A 20,083-nucleotide genomic window follows, 5' to 3' on the forward strand; every position below is an offset into this window, starting at 1 on the left:
TATTTCTTTGAAGTAAAAAAAGAGAACTATTTCTATTTGTTGAGAAAGATTCAGTAAGAGAACAAGGGAGCCTAATTCTGCCTGTTTTGAAGCCACTCCCTGATCATCACACACATACTCTGTATGAAGATTCAGATAAAACTCTCAAAATTTTCTTTTTGAACACCAGATTTCTTTTCCCTCTTATGGACATACCTAATCATGTAACTGCTCATGTTTAATCTTCATGTTGGCTATACAGAGCAGTGACAGGTTCATTTCTAGCAAAAATACATACAGGATCTTATAACAATCACCCCTGGCTCCACCTGACCCTCCTATACTTACAGTTCCTTTGCCCTGGTGGCCTCATCTACTTGTATTTAAATTAAATTTATCTACATTAAGTTCCTTCTTAACCAGCACAGTAACTGTAGCAAATTATATCTGTAGCATTAGAATTCAAAACAAGGCCTGCCAGTCTCCAAGAACAACCGACTCCTCTCTCTCACGCTGCCTTGGAGACTGGTCATTGATATTCTGTTTGAGACTTTCTTGAAGGGTCTTCACATTCAGAGCCTGAATTGAGTTCTGATAATATGGTGAGAGCTTGGTTTTCTGTTCAAAGAATTTCAGGTATCAGTCAAGGCAAGTTTTCTTTCCAAATTTGAGACCCCCAATTCCATAAATGGGAACAAAGGCTGGGCTGCTAACGTCCTTCTCAGCCTTCTCCAGCCACCCAAATAGAGTGTGTGAAAGCCTAGATATAATTTTTTTTTCTGAAAAGGTAATATTATCATTAAGTAATAAATCATTAAATGACTACATTTTGAAGGTTCCAAAAAGAGAGAGAGAGAGAGAATCTATTTCCTTTCGAGTAGGACAGAAACCACAAGCAGTTAATAATTTGGTCTTCTCCTTCTTTACAAAATGAGAGCACCCATCTCATAGGGTTGTGATGAGCTTAAATGAACTAATTCATATACGGCCCTGAAAATCATTCCTGACACATAGTAAGCCCTCATCAGTTAGCTATTAGTGTTCGTCTCTGATGGTTGGTGAATTATGATAATTCTGAGGGGGGAAATAAGAGGAAAGAGGGTAAATGTTTGAAGTTTGATATTTTAAGGCATTTTAAATATTATTCATATATTAATAGTTCCAGTTTCTCTTTCATGTCTTTACCAGTTCGTCTCTTTGAAGGTCTTTTACAGAAAAGATTTCCTTTCCCTTTTCATTGAACAACCTCCGAGCTGCAGAAGGTAAATGTAGAACTTCAGTACACCTGCAATAAGTACACAAAAAAATTGACCTTGCATACAGACAGCTTCCAACAGAGAAGAGAGGAAATAAAAAGAATGAAGGGCCTGGATCCTTCATGACAACTCCCTCTACAGCACTGTGTGCATTGAGAGCCGGGGTCTGCAATCCATCAGACCCCATGTGAGTCTCGTTCTCCCTTTCCGAGTTGTGGGACACGGGCAATGGGCATTATTTAAACTCTGTAGGCCCAAACTACTTACTTTCCAAGGTTGTTATGAGGATGACCAGTTGATTTTAAAAAGTGCTTAGTATAGTGTCAATCATGATCAATACACAGGCAAACATATCATTGTTGACTTCTTATTTCTCAATATGCCCCACACTTTCCCATTTTCTTGCTCTTCCTTCTACCTAAATCACCTTCTTTAGCTTTTTCTGTTGAAGTCTACTCTTTCTCCAAAGCCTCCAAAGTCACATTCATTATCAAGCGATTCCTCATCCCCCCTCTCCAGAAGCTATCTCTAGAGCTCTTTAACTTCTTTTGAAATAGAATTTATTTTTATTTTTTCTTTATTGATTAAGGTATTACATATGTGTCCTTATCGCCCCATTGCCCTCCACTCATGCCCTCATCCCTCTGTTGTCTATGTCCATTGGTTAGGCTTATATTCATGCATACAAGTCCTTTGGTTGAAATAGAATTTTGTTTGCTTGGTTAAACATTAAATAGTGATTCCCCCCTTCCCCCCCTCCACCCACCTCCCTGCAAACAAGCACTGGACCAGCTCTGTGGATAGCAAGATAAATGATCAGCTTCCCTGTTCCCTGAGGAGTTCCCTCTCTAGTCAGGGGGAGAGACAGGTCAGCAACTGACGTGTAATATGAAGCACTGGGTGCTATAATGGGCACCTGGCCAGGATCCTGTGAGAACACAAAGGAAACAAGATGAAATTCTCCAGGGAGCCGTGTCTACGAAAGCAGCATTTGGGTTGGGCCTTGACAGATGAATAGGCATTCATCAAGGAGGGTTATGACCTAGAGAAGATAAGTCTTTATATGGCTGGAGCTGAGTATATGGACAGGAGGAGGAGCCAGATAAAGCTGGAAAAGAAAATAGGAACTGATTGAAAGCATTTAGGTTGCCAAATAAGTGAACTTGGCCTCTATTCCATTAACAGCAGGAAGTCATTGAGGGCATCAGAGCAGAGGTGTGGTGTCATCAGATCTGCTTGTTTAGGAAGTTATGTATCAGAAAGGTAAAAGATGAACTGGAGGCTGGAGAGGCTGGAATCTATATAGCCAGCTTAGGTTAGAGGTAAAGAGGCAGAATTGTGGGGAAGAGGAAGTAGAGCTAAAGGAGAGTGAAGGGGCTTTTCCTAAAGAATGCTGTTGAGATGACCCTGCCATCAGAAGAAGGAACGTGAAAGGTTCTTGCTAAATATATTTTACATTAGAATGAACTGTCTGCAGCAAATGAATTTGATTAGAAGTGACTTAATGCTCATCAGGAAGACTTGGATGTACAAAGAATATTTCTCAATTTTATTTCCTTAGATGGGAAGAAGCAATTGAGCAGATAATTAGGCCTCTTCCATTTCTCTGAGAGGTCTTAGAAGGAAATAAGCTAGTGGGAAGTAAATTTCTACTTCTCATGTCACGAGTCTGGAAGCTGATGAACCAATGGGGGTTAAGCTGTGTTTCACATCTGCGGGAGTTGGTGGGATAGGGTTGAAAGGACACAAAATTTGCCTGATTCTCTTTGGGTACTTCCCAAAGACCAACTTCATTCTTTCTACTTTCTCCAAACCAATATCTTTTCGGGTCCAAGCAGCTCCAGCCTGATCTAAGAAGAATTACCGTCATCATCTCTTCTCCGACTCAAATTGTCCCCTAGAAGAATATTTGGACTATCAGAGTATCCTGTTTTAGGACAGCAAGTGGGAGATTAGAAGGTGGTTGGTAAATCTTTCCTTCCTATTTTGAAACCCTAGGTTGTTTTTGTTTTGTTTTGTTTTAAATATATTTTATTGATTTTTTTCAGAGAGGAAGGGAGAGGGATAGAGAGTTAGAAACATCGATGAGAGAGAAACATCGATCAGCTGCCCCCCGCACACCCTCCACTGGGGTTGTGCCCACAACCAAGGCACATGCCCCCGACCGGAATCGAACCTGGGACCCCTCAGTCCTCAGGCCGACGTTCTATCCACTGAACCAAACCGGTCAGGGCTGTTTTGTTTTTTAAAAAAATGTATTTCTATTGATTTCAGAGAGGAAGAGAGAGGGAGAAAGCGATAGAAACATCAATGATGAGAATTATTGATCAGCTGCCACGTGCATGCTCCCTATCAGGGAATTGAGCCTGCAACCTCAGGCTCAATTGGGAATCAAACCGTGACCTCCTGGTTCATAGGTCTACGCTCAACCACTGAGCCACACCTGCCCGGTGAAACCCTAGTTTTAATAGTGCTACATTTTATTGGCTCATGTAGGTGTGTTGGAAAGGTTTGGGATAGGCTGTTTCTGTATTTCTCTAACTAGTTCACTTGTCAACCAATACAAATGGGAAAGGAGAGAAAAAAATGGCTCTTAAGTGGAAGTTAGATTGCTTTGGTTCAAATTCTAGCCCTCTCATGTAACCTTGAAAAAGTTACTGTGCAACCTTGAAAAAGTTACTAAACTTCTTTGAGCCTCATTTGCTCCATTAGTAAAAGACAGCTATAGTAGTTCTTATCTAATAGGGATATTTTACAGATTAAGTGGACCAAGCACTGCAAGCATTTCATGTCTACTCTCTCATTTAATTTTCATTTCTGAGAGACCCATTTCACTGATGAGGAAACTGATCCTGGAGACTAAGTTCCTTGCCCAAGATCAGATAATTGGTAAGTAGGACAGCTAAAATTCAAATCTAAATCTCTCTGGGTCTTTTACTACCTCACATGGCCTTCTGAGAGGATATCATCATGGAATAATCAGATACTAGATCTATAAAGAGAGTAGATAGGCTGGGCTGCCCAGCAAGCATGCCAGGATTTCTCTGTTACATGCAGGCAAAGGCCCTAGGAATAAAGTCCTTTGACTCTCACACCAGGAGCTAGGATGGGTAATCACATAGCCTGCTTGGATTTACAGAGTCCAGAAAAGTAGAGTCTTTTCTCTTCACTTTGCTTTCTCAAACTGAATGGGATGAGGAGCATCAGATGCCCTGAGAGCAAAGGGCAGGAGGAGAAGGTAGGAACTATGTCTCCAGTTCCACAATAGTGAAGACTTCCTCCAATCACTTGTGAGGATTCCCTCCAGGAGCCCCACCTATTCTCCCTGTTATTTAAAACAATAACAAAATATTCAGAAAGCTGAGAGTATGAGTTTTCTTCTTTACTTTATCTTCTTGCTTTATATATCTTTACTAGAGGCCCAGTGCACAAACATTTGTGCACTCGGCGGAGGGGGGGGGGCCCTCAGCCCGGCCTGTACCCCCTAGCAGTCTGGGACCCCTCAGGGGATGACCACCTGCTGGCTTAGGCCAGCTCCCCAGGGGATTGGGCCTAAGCTGGCAATCAGACATCCCTCTGGCAGCCCGGGAGCCCTCAGGGGATGTCCACTTGCCAGTGGGGAGCAGGCCCAAACTGCAGTCTGACATCCTTAATGATGCTGAGGAGGGGGGAGAGGCTCCCACCACCACCACTGTACTGGCAGCCATTAGCCTGGCATGTGGCTGAGCAGAGCTCCCCTGTGGGAGCACACTGACCACCAGGGGGCTGCTCCTGCATTGAGCGTCTGCCCCCTGGTGGTCAGTGTGTGTCATAGTGACTAGTCATTCCCAGTCTTTCTGCTGTTAGGGTCAGTTTGCATATTACCCTTTTATTATATAGGATAGAGGCCTGGTTCATGGGTGGGAGCCGGCTGGTTTGCCCTGAAGGGTGCCCCGGATCTGGGTGGGGGTCCCGCTGGGGTGCCTGGCCAGCCTGGGTGACGGGCTGATGGGTGTCTGAAGGCTGGCCACACCCTCTTTAGGGTAGGGGGTCCCCACTGGGGTGCCTGGCCAGCCTGGGTGAGGGGCTGATGGCTGTTTTCAGGCTGGCCACACCCTCTTTAGGGTGGGGGGTCCCCACTGGGTTGCCTGGCCAGTCTGGGTGAGGAGCTGAAGGCTGTCTTCAGGCTGGCCAAGCCACCCAGCGACGGAAGCTCTCAGCCTCTTTTCTTTTTCTTTTCTTTTTTATTCTGGGATTTATTTACCTTCTACAATTGAAACTTTGTTCCTTCAGTAGAGCTCAGAGCCGGCCGCAGCAGGCAAGAAGCTTGGCTTCCTCCATCACTGGGGCAACCAAGCTTCCTGCTTGCTCCAGCTCCATGGCTGCCAGCTGCCATCTTGGTTGGGTTAATTTGCATATAGTCATTCTGATTGGCTGGTGGGCATGGTTTAAGGCATAGCGAAGGTACATCAATTTGGATGTTTGTCTTTTATTAGATTAGATTTTTATATCTCTCTCATAGTCTCTCCTCTCCTTATGGCCTTTCCTGATGGCTACCCTTCACAAGGTTCTCTATTCTTCCTGGTTATAGATAAAGTGATCCTATGATCATTTTCACTTTTGTACCATTTAAACTGCCATTTCTGACTGTTTCTTTCACATATATATATACATACATATATATACATATATTCATTTCAGAGAGGAAGGAAGGAGAGAGAGATAGAAACATCAATGATGAGAAAGAATCATTGATCGGCTGCCTCCTTATATGCCCCCTACTGAGGATCAAGCCCATAACCCAGGCACGTGCCCTTGATTAGAATCGAACCTAGGACACTTTAGTCCTCAGGCTGACACTCTATCTACTGAGCCAAACCATCAAGGGATATTTCAATAAGCAAACTCTCTTCCCAACAAGTTAGGAGTTTCCTGAGAACAAGGAATGTCTTGCTCTTTAAAAAAAAAAAAAAAATCTCCTGCAGAATATCTAAGATTGGTTGATACATATGATATGAATAAAACAGGTATTTAAAAGAATTAAATTCTTTTTTGCCTTCTTCTTAGCTTCTCATTCAACTATCCTGTTTAACAAAGGAAAATAAGACTGAGAAAGGCAGTGCTTTGCTGAAGTTTTCCAGCTAGTTAATGGCAAATCTGAGGTTAAAATCAATTCTTTTACTCTTAATCCAATGGTTTTTCCAATATTCCATGTTTCCACAACATTAGGTATCAACAAAAATATTCTGTATCAATTATTTTTAAATGGGCTGTTATGCTATTAGATCTTTCTTAGGCTTTGTAGATGGAAAAACTACCACCAATAACAACAAAGACTCTCAAAACTGTCTTGTGTGAATCCTATATATTAAAAGTGTAATATGCAAATAGACCAAACGGCTGAACAGCGGGACAACCATCCGGATGACCATCCGGGACCATGCTTGATACCCACTGGTGCCAGGCCAGCCAAGGTAAGTGCGATGCGATTAGTCAGGGCCTGGCCATCGCCCCATGATCACCCTGAAGAGGGAGGCCCAGGCCACTGACCAGTGGGCTGCAGCGGGTGGGCAGGGCCTCCTATATGCCCTGCCCACTGCGAGGGAAGCCCGGGTCCTGGGTCCCGGGTGCCAGAGGGAAGCTGGTGCCAGCAGCCGGGGGAAAGAAGGCCAACTCTTGCACAAATTTCGTGCATCGGACCTCTAGTTATTAAATAACTAAAGGATAACATAAGTTCCCTTAAATTCAGTAAGACTGCCTCTTTAAATTCAACAAGACATATTTTGCAAAAAAGTTTAAGTGGTCAACCTTGGACAGTTATCAAGTTCTGTGGGAATAATTTTTATTTTGGTAGGAACATCTTGATCAAAAGAAAATTACATTTCACAAATATGTTAGTGACATATAAAAATGGTTTTAAATTAGCTCACTACCCTACCCTCAATTCAAATATAAACCAAAGAAAAGTGCTGTAAAACTATGAAATATATTTCTTAAATGGGTATAATTTATATTTGCAAAGTTGATAGTTCAAAAGCTAGGGGAAATTGCCTTGAAATTTGGAGAAAATCTATTAATTACTATTGATATCATGAACTCACACAGTTAATGTATTTCTATGTGTTAAAAATTCTAAAATTATTATATTAACAACTGTTTTCTTATATAGGTACATATGTATGTTGTGTTCTGTGTAACACATAATCATTCACATAATCATTCAGGCATGTGAATGGAAAATACCATTGCATTTAGGATAGTAAGTACTTACCTCTCCAAAAGTTGATGATATTCAGTCTGCTTTGTTTTGGTTTTAGAATATTTAGTGACATACTTTTTCACATTCTTTTTCATTTCAGTGTCAACATTTCTGAAACAAATGATCCAAGATTTGATTGATATGTCAGTATGTATTGCCAATTATCTTTCAACTTGTTTAAATATGTGAAAAAATCTTGAGGTTTTAATTTATAATAATTCGCTCTAAAATAATCTGTCTTTTTTTGAAAATATAGGGTTTCAAAAACTACCACAATTAAATATTAAACTTCATGCACATTTATACTATGAGTAACTTATATAAGAAAATGAATTTTCAATATTTTAATCCTCTCTATTAATGCTGATCTCCCAGAGATGTGAATTTTCAAGTTTAAAGAAAATGCAGAGATGACATTTATTTTTCCTGGGATATTTTATTCATATGTTGTGTATGTTCATATGTTTATTAATATATGCTAGGCAATCAATCCAAACCTAAAAATTGTTAAACTGAAAAATAGATAATGATGATCACAGAAAAAGGATGTTTAATGGGAATATACATCTCTTCAAACTTCCAAGTTAGAAAATTATTTTGTGTATTTAAAAATCTCTACATTCTATTAAATGAAAGAAATAGTGGTGAAATGTAGTTGTTCATTCATTCATTAAAATATAATTAACCATTAATTTATTTATTAATTGTATTAAGCACTAATTTAGGGGCTATTGGGTTCCCTAAGCCATGTGGTAAATAAAGTGACTTAATAGTCAATTGATCAGGACACACTGTTCCATAGCCACACCATAGTAGTGAGAACATATATGGACGAATAGTGTGTTATCCTGGTTTTCTAGCTCCTGGATGGAGTCATAAGTGGATAATCACAGAATGATAGGAGCTATGGGGGTGGAAAGCAAGGAAGTACATAGCTAACTCAGGGATGGGGAGGGAAGTGTGGAATTCAGAGTCAACATCTAACAATGAAGTACAAACTCGTTCTCAGAAGACCTTCATTATTAAGGCAGATGGAAGGTGTTGGGGAATGGAGGGGGTTTAAAAGTAGAAATTGGGGGGAATGTTGATAAGAGATGCAGCTAGAGAAATGAGCAGGGATAGGTCATAAAGGACATAAAAGCTATACTAAGGAGCTTGAGTGAGTCCAGGGATTATAACTTACTAATAACTTACTCATTGAAATTACCTAACATATAAAATTTTACTTTATAAAATCAAATTGAGCCTTTCCTTTTACAATTCTTTAAAATATCACTTAAATTTTTTTCTTTGTTTAACTTTGTTTATAGTTCTAAGAGATGAAATTCTCCTGTGACACAGAGATCACAATGGTCTTGATTTATATAAATCTGACAACCATCATCAAGACTATTTGTCAAGATTCTGTTACTCACTAAGATAACCTTCAACTAAGTAATGAACAAGTGCTACTTGATCTTCCTTTGGCTTTGCAGATGAAGGAATCAACAAAAACAAGGACAAACGCTCCTCAAACTGTCAATAGTGAATTATTAAATAATAAAGGAGACCATGTGATTGAAGCAGAATTTGGTTAAAATGGATCTATATTTCATCTATACCCCGAGTTTGCTTTTAAAGACATGAAATAGCTCAACCCTCTTTCTTCTTATGAATAAGTTTCAGGATAATGCGAGCAATTTGCCCCGACATCTCATTTGCATTTATTTATTCTGACTTGGATATATTAAAAGTAGCACAGCAACGCTTCCACCTTGCACAACTCTGGGGTGCCATTCACATCAAAAATAATGAAAACAGTGGCAACTGGAGCTGGACAACACAGCCTCCCTGTAATGCCAGCCAAATCTCTTTCCATTGAATCTCTCTGTTACCAGGACTTACATACAGCTCTGGGGGGAAATGCTATTGATGATGCTGTAGAAAACTTTCTGAATCAGCCAAGATAAATTAAACATATTTAGTAGAGTTTTAGAGTCAAGTGTATGCTGGTGTATTTTAATTATTTGGGAATAATTAATTCATGCAGTGAACAAAGTGGACATTTGATTAACCCGGACACACTGGTCCATGAACAAGGACAGCAGAGTTTCACAGACTCTCTCTAGAATAGCTGTCCAAGTGAACAAATCTCTCAAATTATGTTTGGTTATGCCTTTTAAAACGTTAATGAGAAAAAAATCAAATCTGTATACAATTTTGAGCCACAGTTAAAGAAATAGAATAAGAAAGAAAGAAGTAAAAATTATTTAACTTTGCATGCTAAAAAAAAAAGTCATATCCTACTTTAAGGGCATTACCCTTACATTTTACATCTAGCAGAATGAGCTAATTATGAAATGTATGCGTCAAAGATTTCAATTTCAGGCTTGACTTTACTTTCAAGATTAATTTTTTACTTTATCATCTTTACAAGGCAGTTCAGTGGACAGCCGATCTGAATATTACTCATTGTTCAGCGATGTATGAAGTATATTTAATCAATGTGAAGAAAGTTATATTAAACTATTACCAGCAGCCTCAACTATTCTAAACATCTCAAAAGAAAGGTCAAGAGGTAATATCACTGCTAATCATATGAGAAACAATGTGTTTAACTCATTCTTTATATCAGAGTTCTGTGCTGATCTATGATTCCTTTTGTCAGAAAATATAAAGAAAATATAGCAGGCGATTTTTCTCCAATGCTGGAGAAATATTGGCTATTTGAGAAAATTTTATTCAAATTTCATAACATCAACTAAAGTGCAGATCAATGCTTTTCTATGATTAACTTTTAAAATCTTATCCCAAGTCAAGAATATAAAATTACATAAAGTTATGTTTTGAGAACTGTATTTATTTGTTAAATATGCCAAAGCTATAAATGTAAAGAATGTATACAATGACTTTAATAAGGAATTGTAAAAATATATTTAAGAAGCAATTTCAAATGAATTATTTCAAATTAATAAAACTAAAAAAATTGTTAATTCAAAATAGGTATTGATATAAAATTTTTTTCTAGAACTATTCATTTCCAACTCATTATTTTATCCCACGCCTAGTCTAAATCAAGAGTTCAAATATTTCCTGACATAGAAGCTAAATAAATCTGAACATCTATTTTCATCTCTAAATATCAACATGGGAGTCCTTTTTAAAAAATAAACACAGAATTCTCTCAGAAAAACATCGGCAAGCAAGACAAAACTCTGCAGAAATTAGAAAATGTACTTAATGAGAAAACTGAACAAGCTGTCCTTACTGCATTTTCCGCCCAGGTGATATGTCTGGACTCATTATAACAAGGGCTCTGTTTTTGTTCTTGTCTCCATTCCGCAGAACTCTGAGTCTTACGGGCACATCCTGCTCCGGTGACTTACAGATGGGTTTCTTCATGGAAGGACTGTTTGGAATAAGCAGTCCTTCTATTGGCCAATCAAACTCCTTCAGGAAGAAATGACAAAAAATTGATAATAAATAAGAGAGTTACTTTAAGTTATAAAGAAATGTAACACAATACTGATACTTTTAATCTTTTACTCAAGTCTAATTAGTGTTTTGTGTGAATAAAGAGGAAAGATAGTAATTTTTTAAGTGTATGTCAAATCTATGTTGTGTTACTACAAGGACGATTTATTCCCTTTCAGAGAAACATTGTTCTAGTAAAATAGAACTGAATTAACTTGGAATGTTTTTGTTCATGTGTGAAATATCTTTAATATGAGGAAAGTTAGAATGTGTGAAAAGTGGTTTTACAACCTGAAATAATATTATCTTAAACTAGACCTTTTTGGCAAAGAAGAATATATTTGGGGAACACTCCAAAAAACATAGCAAGATGATAAAACTTAAATTTCAGATGTTTCATTTGTAGAATTCAGTTAATTTGTATTTATTTATTCATATATACATTTATTAATTAATTCATGCATTATACAAATATTGTTTACTACAGTCCAGTGCTTAGACACTGGACATAACATGGGGAGTACTATGCTAAGTGAAATAAGCCAGTCAGAAAAAGACAAGTATCACATGATCTCACTTATATGTGGAATCTAATGAACAAAATAAACTGATGAACAAAATAGATTCAGAGACATAGAAGCATAGAATAGACTGGAATCTCAGAGCAGGGGGGGGTGGCGGGGAGGAAGAGATTAACCAAAGAACTTATATGCATATATGCATAGCCCATGGACACAGACAATAGAGGGGTGAAGGCCTGGGGTGGGGTGGAGGTTGGGTGGAAGGGGAGTGGGGGAAAATAGGGGACACCTGTAATAACATCAATAAAAAATAAACTTAAAATATTAACATTAAATAAACAACACTATGAACAAGATAGGATACTCTTCACTGAGCAATTTCTAGTGGGTGCTCAGAAACTTAGCTAGAAATAAACTGGCAATTAAGTAGTGTAAGTATGATAGCAAGAGGGTATTATGAGGTGTGGTGGGACCACATGGAGAAGAACCTAACTCAGAAATGTCCTGGAACAGCCCTAGCTGGTTTGGCTCAATGGATAGAGCATCGGCCTGCGGACTGAAGGGTCCCAGGTTCGATTCTGGCCAAGGGCACATGCCTGGGTTGCGGGTTTGATCCCCAATAGGGGGCATGCAGGAGGCAGTCGATCAGTGATTCTCTCTCATCATTGATGTTTCTATCGCTCTATCCCTCTCTTCCTCTCTGAAATCAATAAAAATATTTTTTTAAAAAGAAATGTCCTGGAACAGACCTGAAGCCTCAGCAGGAGTTAGTGCAGTAAAGGAGGGTAAGATGATGGGCAGAACATGATGTTTGGGGAAATAAAAGGAAGTAAGGATGGCTCCCAGGTTTGTAGCTTAGGTGACTTGGTATTGCCACTCACAGAAATCGAGTTTTGCAGAGGAAGAGAAAATGAGGAAAGGGATGAACAGAGGTGATGTTAGACAAGGTCCAAGTCCTTTCTTTCTCTTTTTCCTATCTGAATAAACAATTGTCCTGGCAGCAATTAAATCCCTATTAATCTGCAGTAACCATCTTGTAAGATATCACAATTCCATAAGTATGGGTCTGTTTCTGTATGTTTTACTCTCTTCAATTTGCCAGTTTATCTATCCCAGTACAGTACCATGCTTCCTTGATTATATTTGGTAAGTCTTGATATTGGGGAGGGCAAATACCCCCACCTTGTTAATCTTTGGAAATTGGTTCTTGTTTGGCCTTTTGCTATTTCACACACAGTTAAGAATCAGTTTGGTTAGTCTTTAAAAGCCTGTTTGGGATATAAATACTTCGAAGCAGGTTAAGGAATTTCCTAAAGGGTTACAAATACCCAAAGAAGGGGCAAGTCATGCTGAGCAGGCAAAACACTCAGATAATCACTACAGAGGGGGCCCTAGAGTCCAGGCTGTTTCCCACTGACATGACTAAGATAAAGACACCTGTGGGTTGGAGAGGTGGGCTGGCATGTCAGACCAATGCGGACCAAGGCATCTGGTCTTTAGTTTATGAAAGGGGAGATCATTTTTTAAAAGCCTGGACAAAAAGTAACAATTTACTAACATATTCCCTTGAAAAAAAAGTTGTTAGGATCTTGCAGTTATACTGAACAATCACATAGTTCAGAAAAATGTGTTGAGAATATATTATAAACAATATCTGAAAGTTGTGATTAAATATTCTGAAACAGCATCTAATTATAATGCTCTAATTTGTGAGATGAATAAGGAAATAACATTAATTGCATGCAATTAGGAGAAAAGCAGTATAAATAAATGTTAAAAACTCATGAGTAGAGTGTTTTATCTTTTATATTTTTAATAAAAATGTACATGTATTTATAATAGTGATATACAATGAGGCTAACTTATCACACTTCTAAGCAAGCAAAATTTGAGCTAATGAAGTTGTAATGTACTCCTGACGTTCACTGAGAACCTGTTGCCTGTATGGAATTTAAATGCAAAAGGGAAGACAACGTGTTTATTCAGATACATGTCTATTATTATGAATGGAGCAACAAGGGGTCACTTTTCCTTACTCTTGCTACTGAGAAGAAACACAAAAGGTTATGACAAACTCATTGTCTATTTTCATTTGAAGCTGTTCTATTGTACAAAGGTTATACTTAGCATGTGGGATGGTGGAGGAGTGGCGTTGCATAACTTTACAAGAAATAAGTTCAGGATTGACCTGTAACTCTTCTACAACAAAGATATTAAGCAATTCTGAGAAAATCAACATTTTAGACATGAAGCCAGGGTTGGATAGGTGGGAGAGAGAGGAAAACAGTCTTCTTATTAAAAACTGTCACACTGAAGCCTTGGTATAAAGTCATTAATATTTCCTCCTCTCTTTTCTTCGGAACCATGGAAGGGAAAGGCAAGAGAAACAAGGTTCTTTCTTAAAATGAGTCCGTGAGAAGTCAGTTCATAGAGTTAGGATCTAGAGCTAAGATTTTTTTTCAATATCCACTCATGCTATAATTCTGATCAACTTATCAGAAGTGTGCCGTCTCCGCTCCTAGTTATTTGTACGTCCTTTCACTTCCTACACTTGTCTCAGGGCAAGTGGTACCATGCCAACATTGGTGTCAGCTCCACTGTGGCATCGCTGACTTCAGATGGCATCCTTTGCTTTCCAGCCAGATGAAGGAAGCCTGCGGCCTTCTCTTTTTAATATAAGATTACAGAAACTCAAACAAAAGATTATTGTGGGTTTCAAAACTTTCCAAATGTATGACATATCACTGGTAGTTCTTTCTTTCAGCCACTGTAAACCTTGTTCTAGTATTTAGGGAACTTTTACTTGGTACTTCATAGAAAGAGAGAAATACAGTGTCAGGATAAGAAGGACAACAAGAAAACATGGATTAACCGGACTGGAGTGCTATCTCCTCGCCCTCTGTTGGAATGCTCATGCATCCATTCATTCTTTAGTGGTTCTCTCGGTGTTCACACTACTGCAAGGCACAGCTGCATTGTCAGGAGGCCTTGCTGGGCCGTGGTGCTTCCCTACACGGGCAGTTCTGCCTTTTCTTTTTCATCTCTCTCATAACCAAAGGCCTCTTTGAATTCAGCTCTTAACCAATGACCTAAATTCTTAGTCAAACTGGCCTTCCTTCATCTATTTACTATTAAACAGATTCTTTAATTTCCTCTCTTGGGCCTTTTCACATATCCTTTCTTGCCCTTCATAATTAGAGTTAATTATCATAATCTTTTAACAGATTAATCAAATGTGTGCTTTCAACTTTCTTTTTTTTTTTTTTTAACATGTGCCCCTCGTAATGATTTCATTCTGGAATCTGAAAATACATTGCTCCTTTCCTTTAAATGGTTAGAAGTAGAACTTCTCAATTTATAACTTTTCCCCCAAAAGGTGAGAAAATAACCCGAGTTCCTGGAAATTATTCCAGTGAACTTCATCACAGACTAAATCAAAACAATTCATTAATCTTGTTTTTAGGGGGTTTTGGCATATTTTAAAAATACTGGTACCTAAGACATACAACATGCTATTCCCTCAGAAAACAGTATCACTTGCCTTTTAGGATGATTAATAGTTAACCAAGAAGAGCATGAAATCAGTTCTCAGACCAGCTGTCACCACTGAGCGGTAAACAGTTTGGCATTGATGTAGTCTGAGTCTCCACAAAAATAATTCCTGTTGTCCATACTTCCCTTGGTTTTTATTCTATTTTAAGAGTTCTTATCCAGGAATGAACAGAAGAATTTGAGTCTCACTCAGGATAGTGTTTCTTAGACGTTTTCTTAGATTCCACATTTGGACTTAATTTTCAGGCTCATTCAATCAGCCTGGCTAGCTTCCCTCATACTGGCCTTATAACTGAATGAACAAATAGCCTTGTTTCTGGGACACCAAACTTTTTATTTGAGTTTCTTCTTTCTTCCTTCTTTGACTTCTATTCACCAACTCTGCCTTCTTCCTTTCCAATTCCTTCCTTTGTGGCACATAGCCTATATTGTTTAAACTGTAAGCTCCATGAAGGTAGAGGCCATGTCTACCTCCTTCCTTACTCTACCTGCATTGCCTACATATCTAATAAATAATGATTAGATAAGTAGTAAAGTTGGAATATTAAACCTACAATAAAATTAATACATATGCCTATAGTGACCTAAGTGTTCTGAATCCCATAATATGTCACATTTCTAACTGCAGTTTACTTAAATGAAAAGTCTTTTCCAAGCAAAATATTTATTGTATTTAATAATACACTAATAAAAGTATCTTTTTGCTTAACAAATAGATTATGTGGCAACAGAATTGAAGAAAATGTGGTTCAGATATGATAGATCCAGATTTTAAGTGAAATGGATCACATTTAATTTGAATGAAAACAGAGTTCCCTGCTTGATAAGTATTTTCCTCTCTTTCTCAAATATTTCAAGAGATAACAGGACTCTTAGGCTGAGTCATTTTGCAACACATGGTCAATTTTTCTCACTTTAGCTGATTTAGTGCCTTAATCCTTTCCCTTCGGTTTACAAGTGAGGGCCAACTTCTTATTCACTCTGCCCAAAAGCTATTGTTCTCTTTGAATGGCTAGAGAACTTAGGAGTCCATTTTCAACCTTCAAATCATATAACTGTCAACTCCCAGACTACTGGCAAAAGTTTTATTTTTAAAAAAGTAAATGTTAAAAGGAACCTGGTTAACTTAGCTTTCCAAATATAATTACCACTCATTATTTAAATTCATTAAGTAACTAAATTACTTTACTTGTATACTGAAATATATAAGCACAATATCTGTTACATTTACAGTCATTATCATGTTCTCTCTTCCCCTATATGAGAAGGCACACTACCTCTGAGGCACTGCTGACCTCCTCCCATCACACTGAGTCAGGGGGAAACTTGATAGTCCAATTAGACATGTCCCAGTTTCTGCCAAGTTGGAAAAGTCTTTTTTGCTCGTTTGTTTTTTAGCTCTGTACTTTTGGATACATATTCAATCAAATTGAACGTGCAAACTTCTTACCAGAACTGTTGTTTCCTTTCAATGATCTATCTCTCCTTTTCCCTTCCTCGCTGTGGTTTCTGGGTATAGATGAAAGTTCAATAAACTGTATACCATTGAGTAAAGGGGTTCATGGTCTATATGTGGATAGTTGTTCTGGATCATTGGAGGCCCCTAATGATGTGCCTCTTGTCCTCTTCGGCCATTGGGCAACTTACTGGCACCTGCTCACCACCAGTGAGGAGCAAGTTATCCTCCCTGTTCCCTGGGTTTTAGCTTCTGCCCTTCCTGAACCTCTGAAGAAAAATGTATAATTAGCACAATTCTTTTTTCTTTTTTGGTCTAATGCTGGGTCCCTTAGTTTCGCTGTGTTACCCTTCCACCTGGCCTCCACCCTGGCTCTTACTATTGCTCCAAACCCTGAATCTTAGACACATAATTCACCTAGCCCCTTGCTCAGGCTACCCAACCCACAGCTTCTGGCATTTTGAAGAATTCCCTTCTCTTTCAACAAAACTCAGCTTTCTAGACTGTTGCTTCACTGCAGTCCAAATATGTGGGTGTCTTTGGGGCCCTAAGCAATTCTTCTTGGTTTCAGATTCCCATCAGTTCTTCCTCTAAAAACTGACACTCATTGATTAAATAGAAAATTGTAATTTCAGGGTAAAGAAAGAAAACTTGGTTGAAACCAGAAAATATGACAGCAACTAAGAAAAATCAGGATAGAATACTTTTTAAAAATCTTTTAGCACATAGCATTGATCTGGCGATAAAGCAAGACATACTAGAGACCCAGAGAGGTAAACAGAGTCCTGAAGCTGGATTTTATCTTGAGGGAATTTTCCAAACTCCAGTGAACTTCCGCTTCCATGATCTCGCAGGGGAAGGGCACAGGAGAGGATTTCCAGGGCGCATGAAGGGTGGAAAGTCTAACAGGAGACCCTCATGTATATTATGGTGAAACTAAGTATCAAAGAAAAGGGAAGGTTTTAAAAACTGTCGGGAATAATGTTTAGAGTGACAGCTGACTCCTCAATAACAACAAAGGGAGGTAGAAGTCAGTGGTGATATCTTCAGTTTGCTAAGTGGAGAAACCTTTCATGGATGAGGGCAAAATAAAGACATTTTCAGATAAGTAGAAATGAAGTTTGCTACAATAACTAAAAGAAGGATATGCTAAGTAAAAGGAAAGTAACCAAGGTTGGAAGGACTAAGATGTAAGAGGAATTTATAAGGAGAAAGAAGAAAACTTTGGGGTAAATCTAAATAAATATTATCTACATACAATAATGTTAATATCTTATGGAAAATTTTAAAAATATAAAATTAAAATACATGACAATAATAGCATATAAGTTATAAATCAAATCATTGATGTTAAAATATCATAATGTTCTCAATTATTTGAGAGAAAAGTAGATATATTTGTTAAGTTTAGATTTTGAACATTTATATATGCAAGTTAAAATGTTCATAGTAATGGAAATAGATGATATAATTTCCAAACTAGTAGATGAGAAAAGTATAAGAAGAAAACTCAATCAAAAAATAAGCCGAAACCGGTTTGGCTCAGTGGATAGAGCGTCGGTTTGCGGACTGAAAGGCCCCAGGTTCGATTCTGGTCAAGGGCATGTACCTGGGTTGCGGGCACATCCCCAGTAGGAGATGTGCAGGAGGCAGCTGATTGATGTTTCTCTCTCATCGATGTTTCTAACTCTCTATCTCTCTCCCTTCCTCTCTGTAAAAATCAATAAAATATATTTTAAAAAAAAAAGAATGGAGAAAAAATAACACAGAAAAAAAAACAGAACAAATAATAATCTAAATATATCCGTCATTGCAATAAATAAAAAGGGTCGGCCCAGCTGGCGTGGCTCAGTGGTTGAGTGTCGACCTACAAACTAGGAGGTCATGGTTTGATTCCCACACAGGGCACATATCTGGGTTGCGGGCTCAGGGATGTGCAGGAGGCAGCCAATCAATGATTCTCTCTCATCATTGATGTTTCTAGCTCTCTTTCCCTCTCCCTACCTTTCTGAAATCAATAAAAATATTTAATAATAATAATAATAATAATAATAAACCAAGTCCTTATGTAGAGATAAAGACTGTCAGGTCATTTTAAAAATGAAGTATATGCTGATTATTAGAGACCCCCTAAATATAAAAATATACAAATAAGATATACTAGGCAAATAAAAAAACTGAAATATTTCTATTAGGATTAGAAAACTGAGACTTTCACTAGAGCTCAAGAGAGTTTACCTGATGATAAAAAAGCAATTCTCCATAGAGATACAATATTTCTGAACATGTGTGTTTCTAACAACTAAATATCAGAACATATAAAGTAAAATTTAACAGAATACAAGAAAAATAGATAAATTCATCTCCATAATGGGCAATTTAAATGCAAATTACCAATTAATAGAACAACAGAATGAATTGATCTTTTGCACCGAACAACTATGAATTAGAAAACTTGCATGGAAATTGTTATAACATTGACTGGGCCCTAAAACTTAAGTCTCAACAACCACATCTTCTACTACAATACAACCTCGTTAAGTTGGCCGCTGGGAAGGACTGGCCACATGTAGGTAAGCTTATTCCAGAGAGGATTTTCGACTCTGGAATGTTTCCACTGGCCTGGCTTACTGGTCCCTGCATGTTTTATGGCCCACCTAAAACAAAATAAAAGACAGGAGTTATATAGCAAGGTTACCAACTATAACTTCAAAATATTTATTGAGTACTATTATGAAATAGGTGAACAATTAAAGACCCAAATCTGAGAGTGTACAAGAGACACAAATAAAAGTAATATTAAAATAAAAAAGTAAATGTTTAAAAATCAGGAAAAATTGGCAGTCATAACTGACAGTGGAATTTGAGACAAAGGCAAATTAGAATAACAAAATCATTTTATAATAATGATGTCATAAATAACAATACTAACATAGAAAAAATCAAGCAAAACTTTTTAGACATTCAAAGAGAAACCAACATAGACAACATATTACAATCTACTAGGCAAATATTTTTAAAGTGATAAAGATATAAAATATCTGATTTCTATAACTAATAAATGTATAACTATTTTAACATAAGTTGTAACCTATAAAAGAAAATACGTCTTTCTTAACAATTCTTAGAACATTTGTAATATTTTCCACTAACAAAGTAAATTTTAATACAGTTTTAAAATGAAAATTGAATAAGCCACTCTTTGTGGCAAATGATAGAATAAAATTAGATGTAAAGAAAAGTACAAATTTTATTCACCTGATAATTTTTTAAAAAATTCTCCCTCCAAAAATACTATTATATCAGATAGGGGAAAAAATCACAATCATCAATACCTATTTAGAAGCAACAAAAATAACAGTCATGAAAACTTAAAAGATACATCTAGAATTATAGTCAAAGGTTAATTCATAATGTTAAATGTTTATTTATTAAGAACTAGAGAAGGGAAATTATTAAAGCATTCAATTGGATGTATTTTAAATCTATATAATTATCCTATGGAAAGGAGATGAAAGGAAATAATATTTAAATAGAAATAAATAATTTAGAAAACAGGACAGCATAAAACTGATACAGAAATGTTGAAATAAATAAAATAGCAAATCTTTTGCATATAAGTCTAGAT

The 20,083-nt window shown here is 37.4% G+C and overlaps 1 protein-coding gene across 1 annotated transcript in view; it reads right to left on the bottom strand.

Moving 5' to 3' along the window:
* Nucleotides 1–19,024, bottom strand: part of LOC118663601 (doublecortin domain-containing protein 1-like) — a 73,820-nt gene extending 54,796 nt beyond the window's left edge. Inside the window, exons 1-4 of the mRNA XM_036323398.1 lie at nt 18,989–19,024; nt 10,721–10,902; nt 7,486–7,584; nt 1,165–1,264 (exon numbers count right to left, since the gene is read on the bottom strand). Of these exons, the coding sequence (XP_036179291.1) occupies nt 1,165–1,264; nt 7,486–7,584; nt 10,721–10,902; nt 18,989–19,024 (417 nt within the window). The remainder of the gene's footprint in view (nt 1–1,164; nt 1,265–7,485; nt 7,585–10,720; nt 10,903–18,988) is intronic.
* Between the last annotated feature and the right edge of the window lie 1,059 nt (nt 19,025–20,083).

This window comes from Myotis myotis, unplaced genomic scaffold (assembly GCF_014108235.1).
Source record: "Myotis myotis isolate mMyoMyo1 unplaced genomic scaffold, mMyoMyo1.p scaffold_m19_p_10, whole genome shotgun sequence".
Taxonomy (NCBI): Eukaryota; Metazoa; Chordata; class Mammalia; order Chiroptera; family Vespertilionidae; genus Myotis; species Myotis myotis.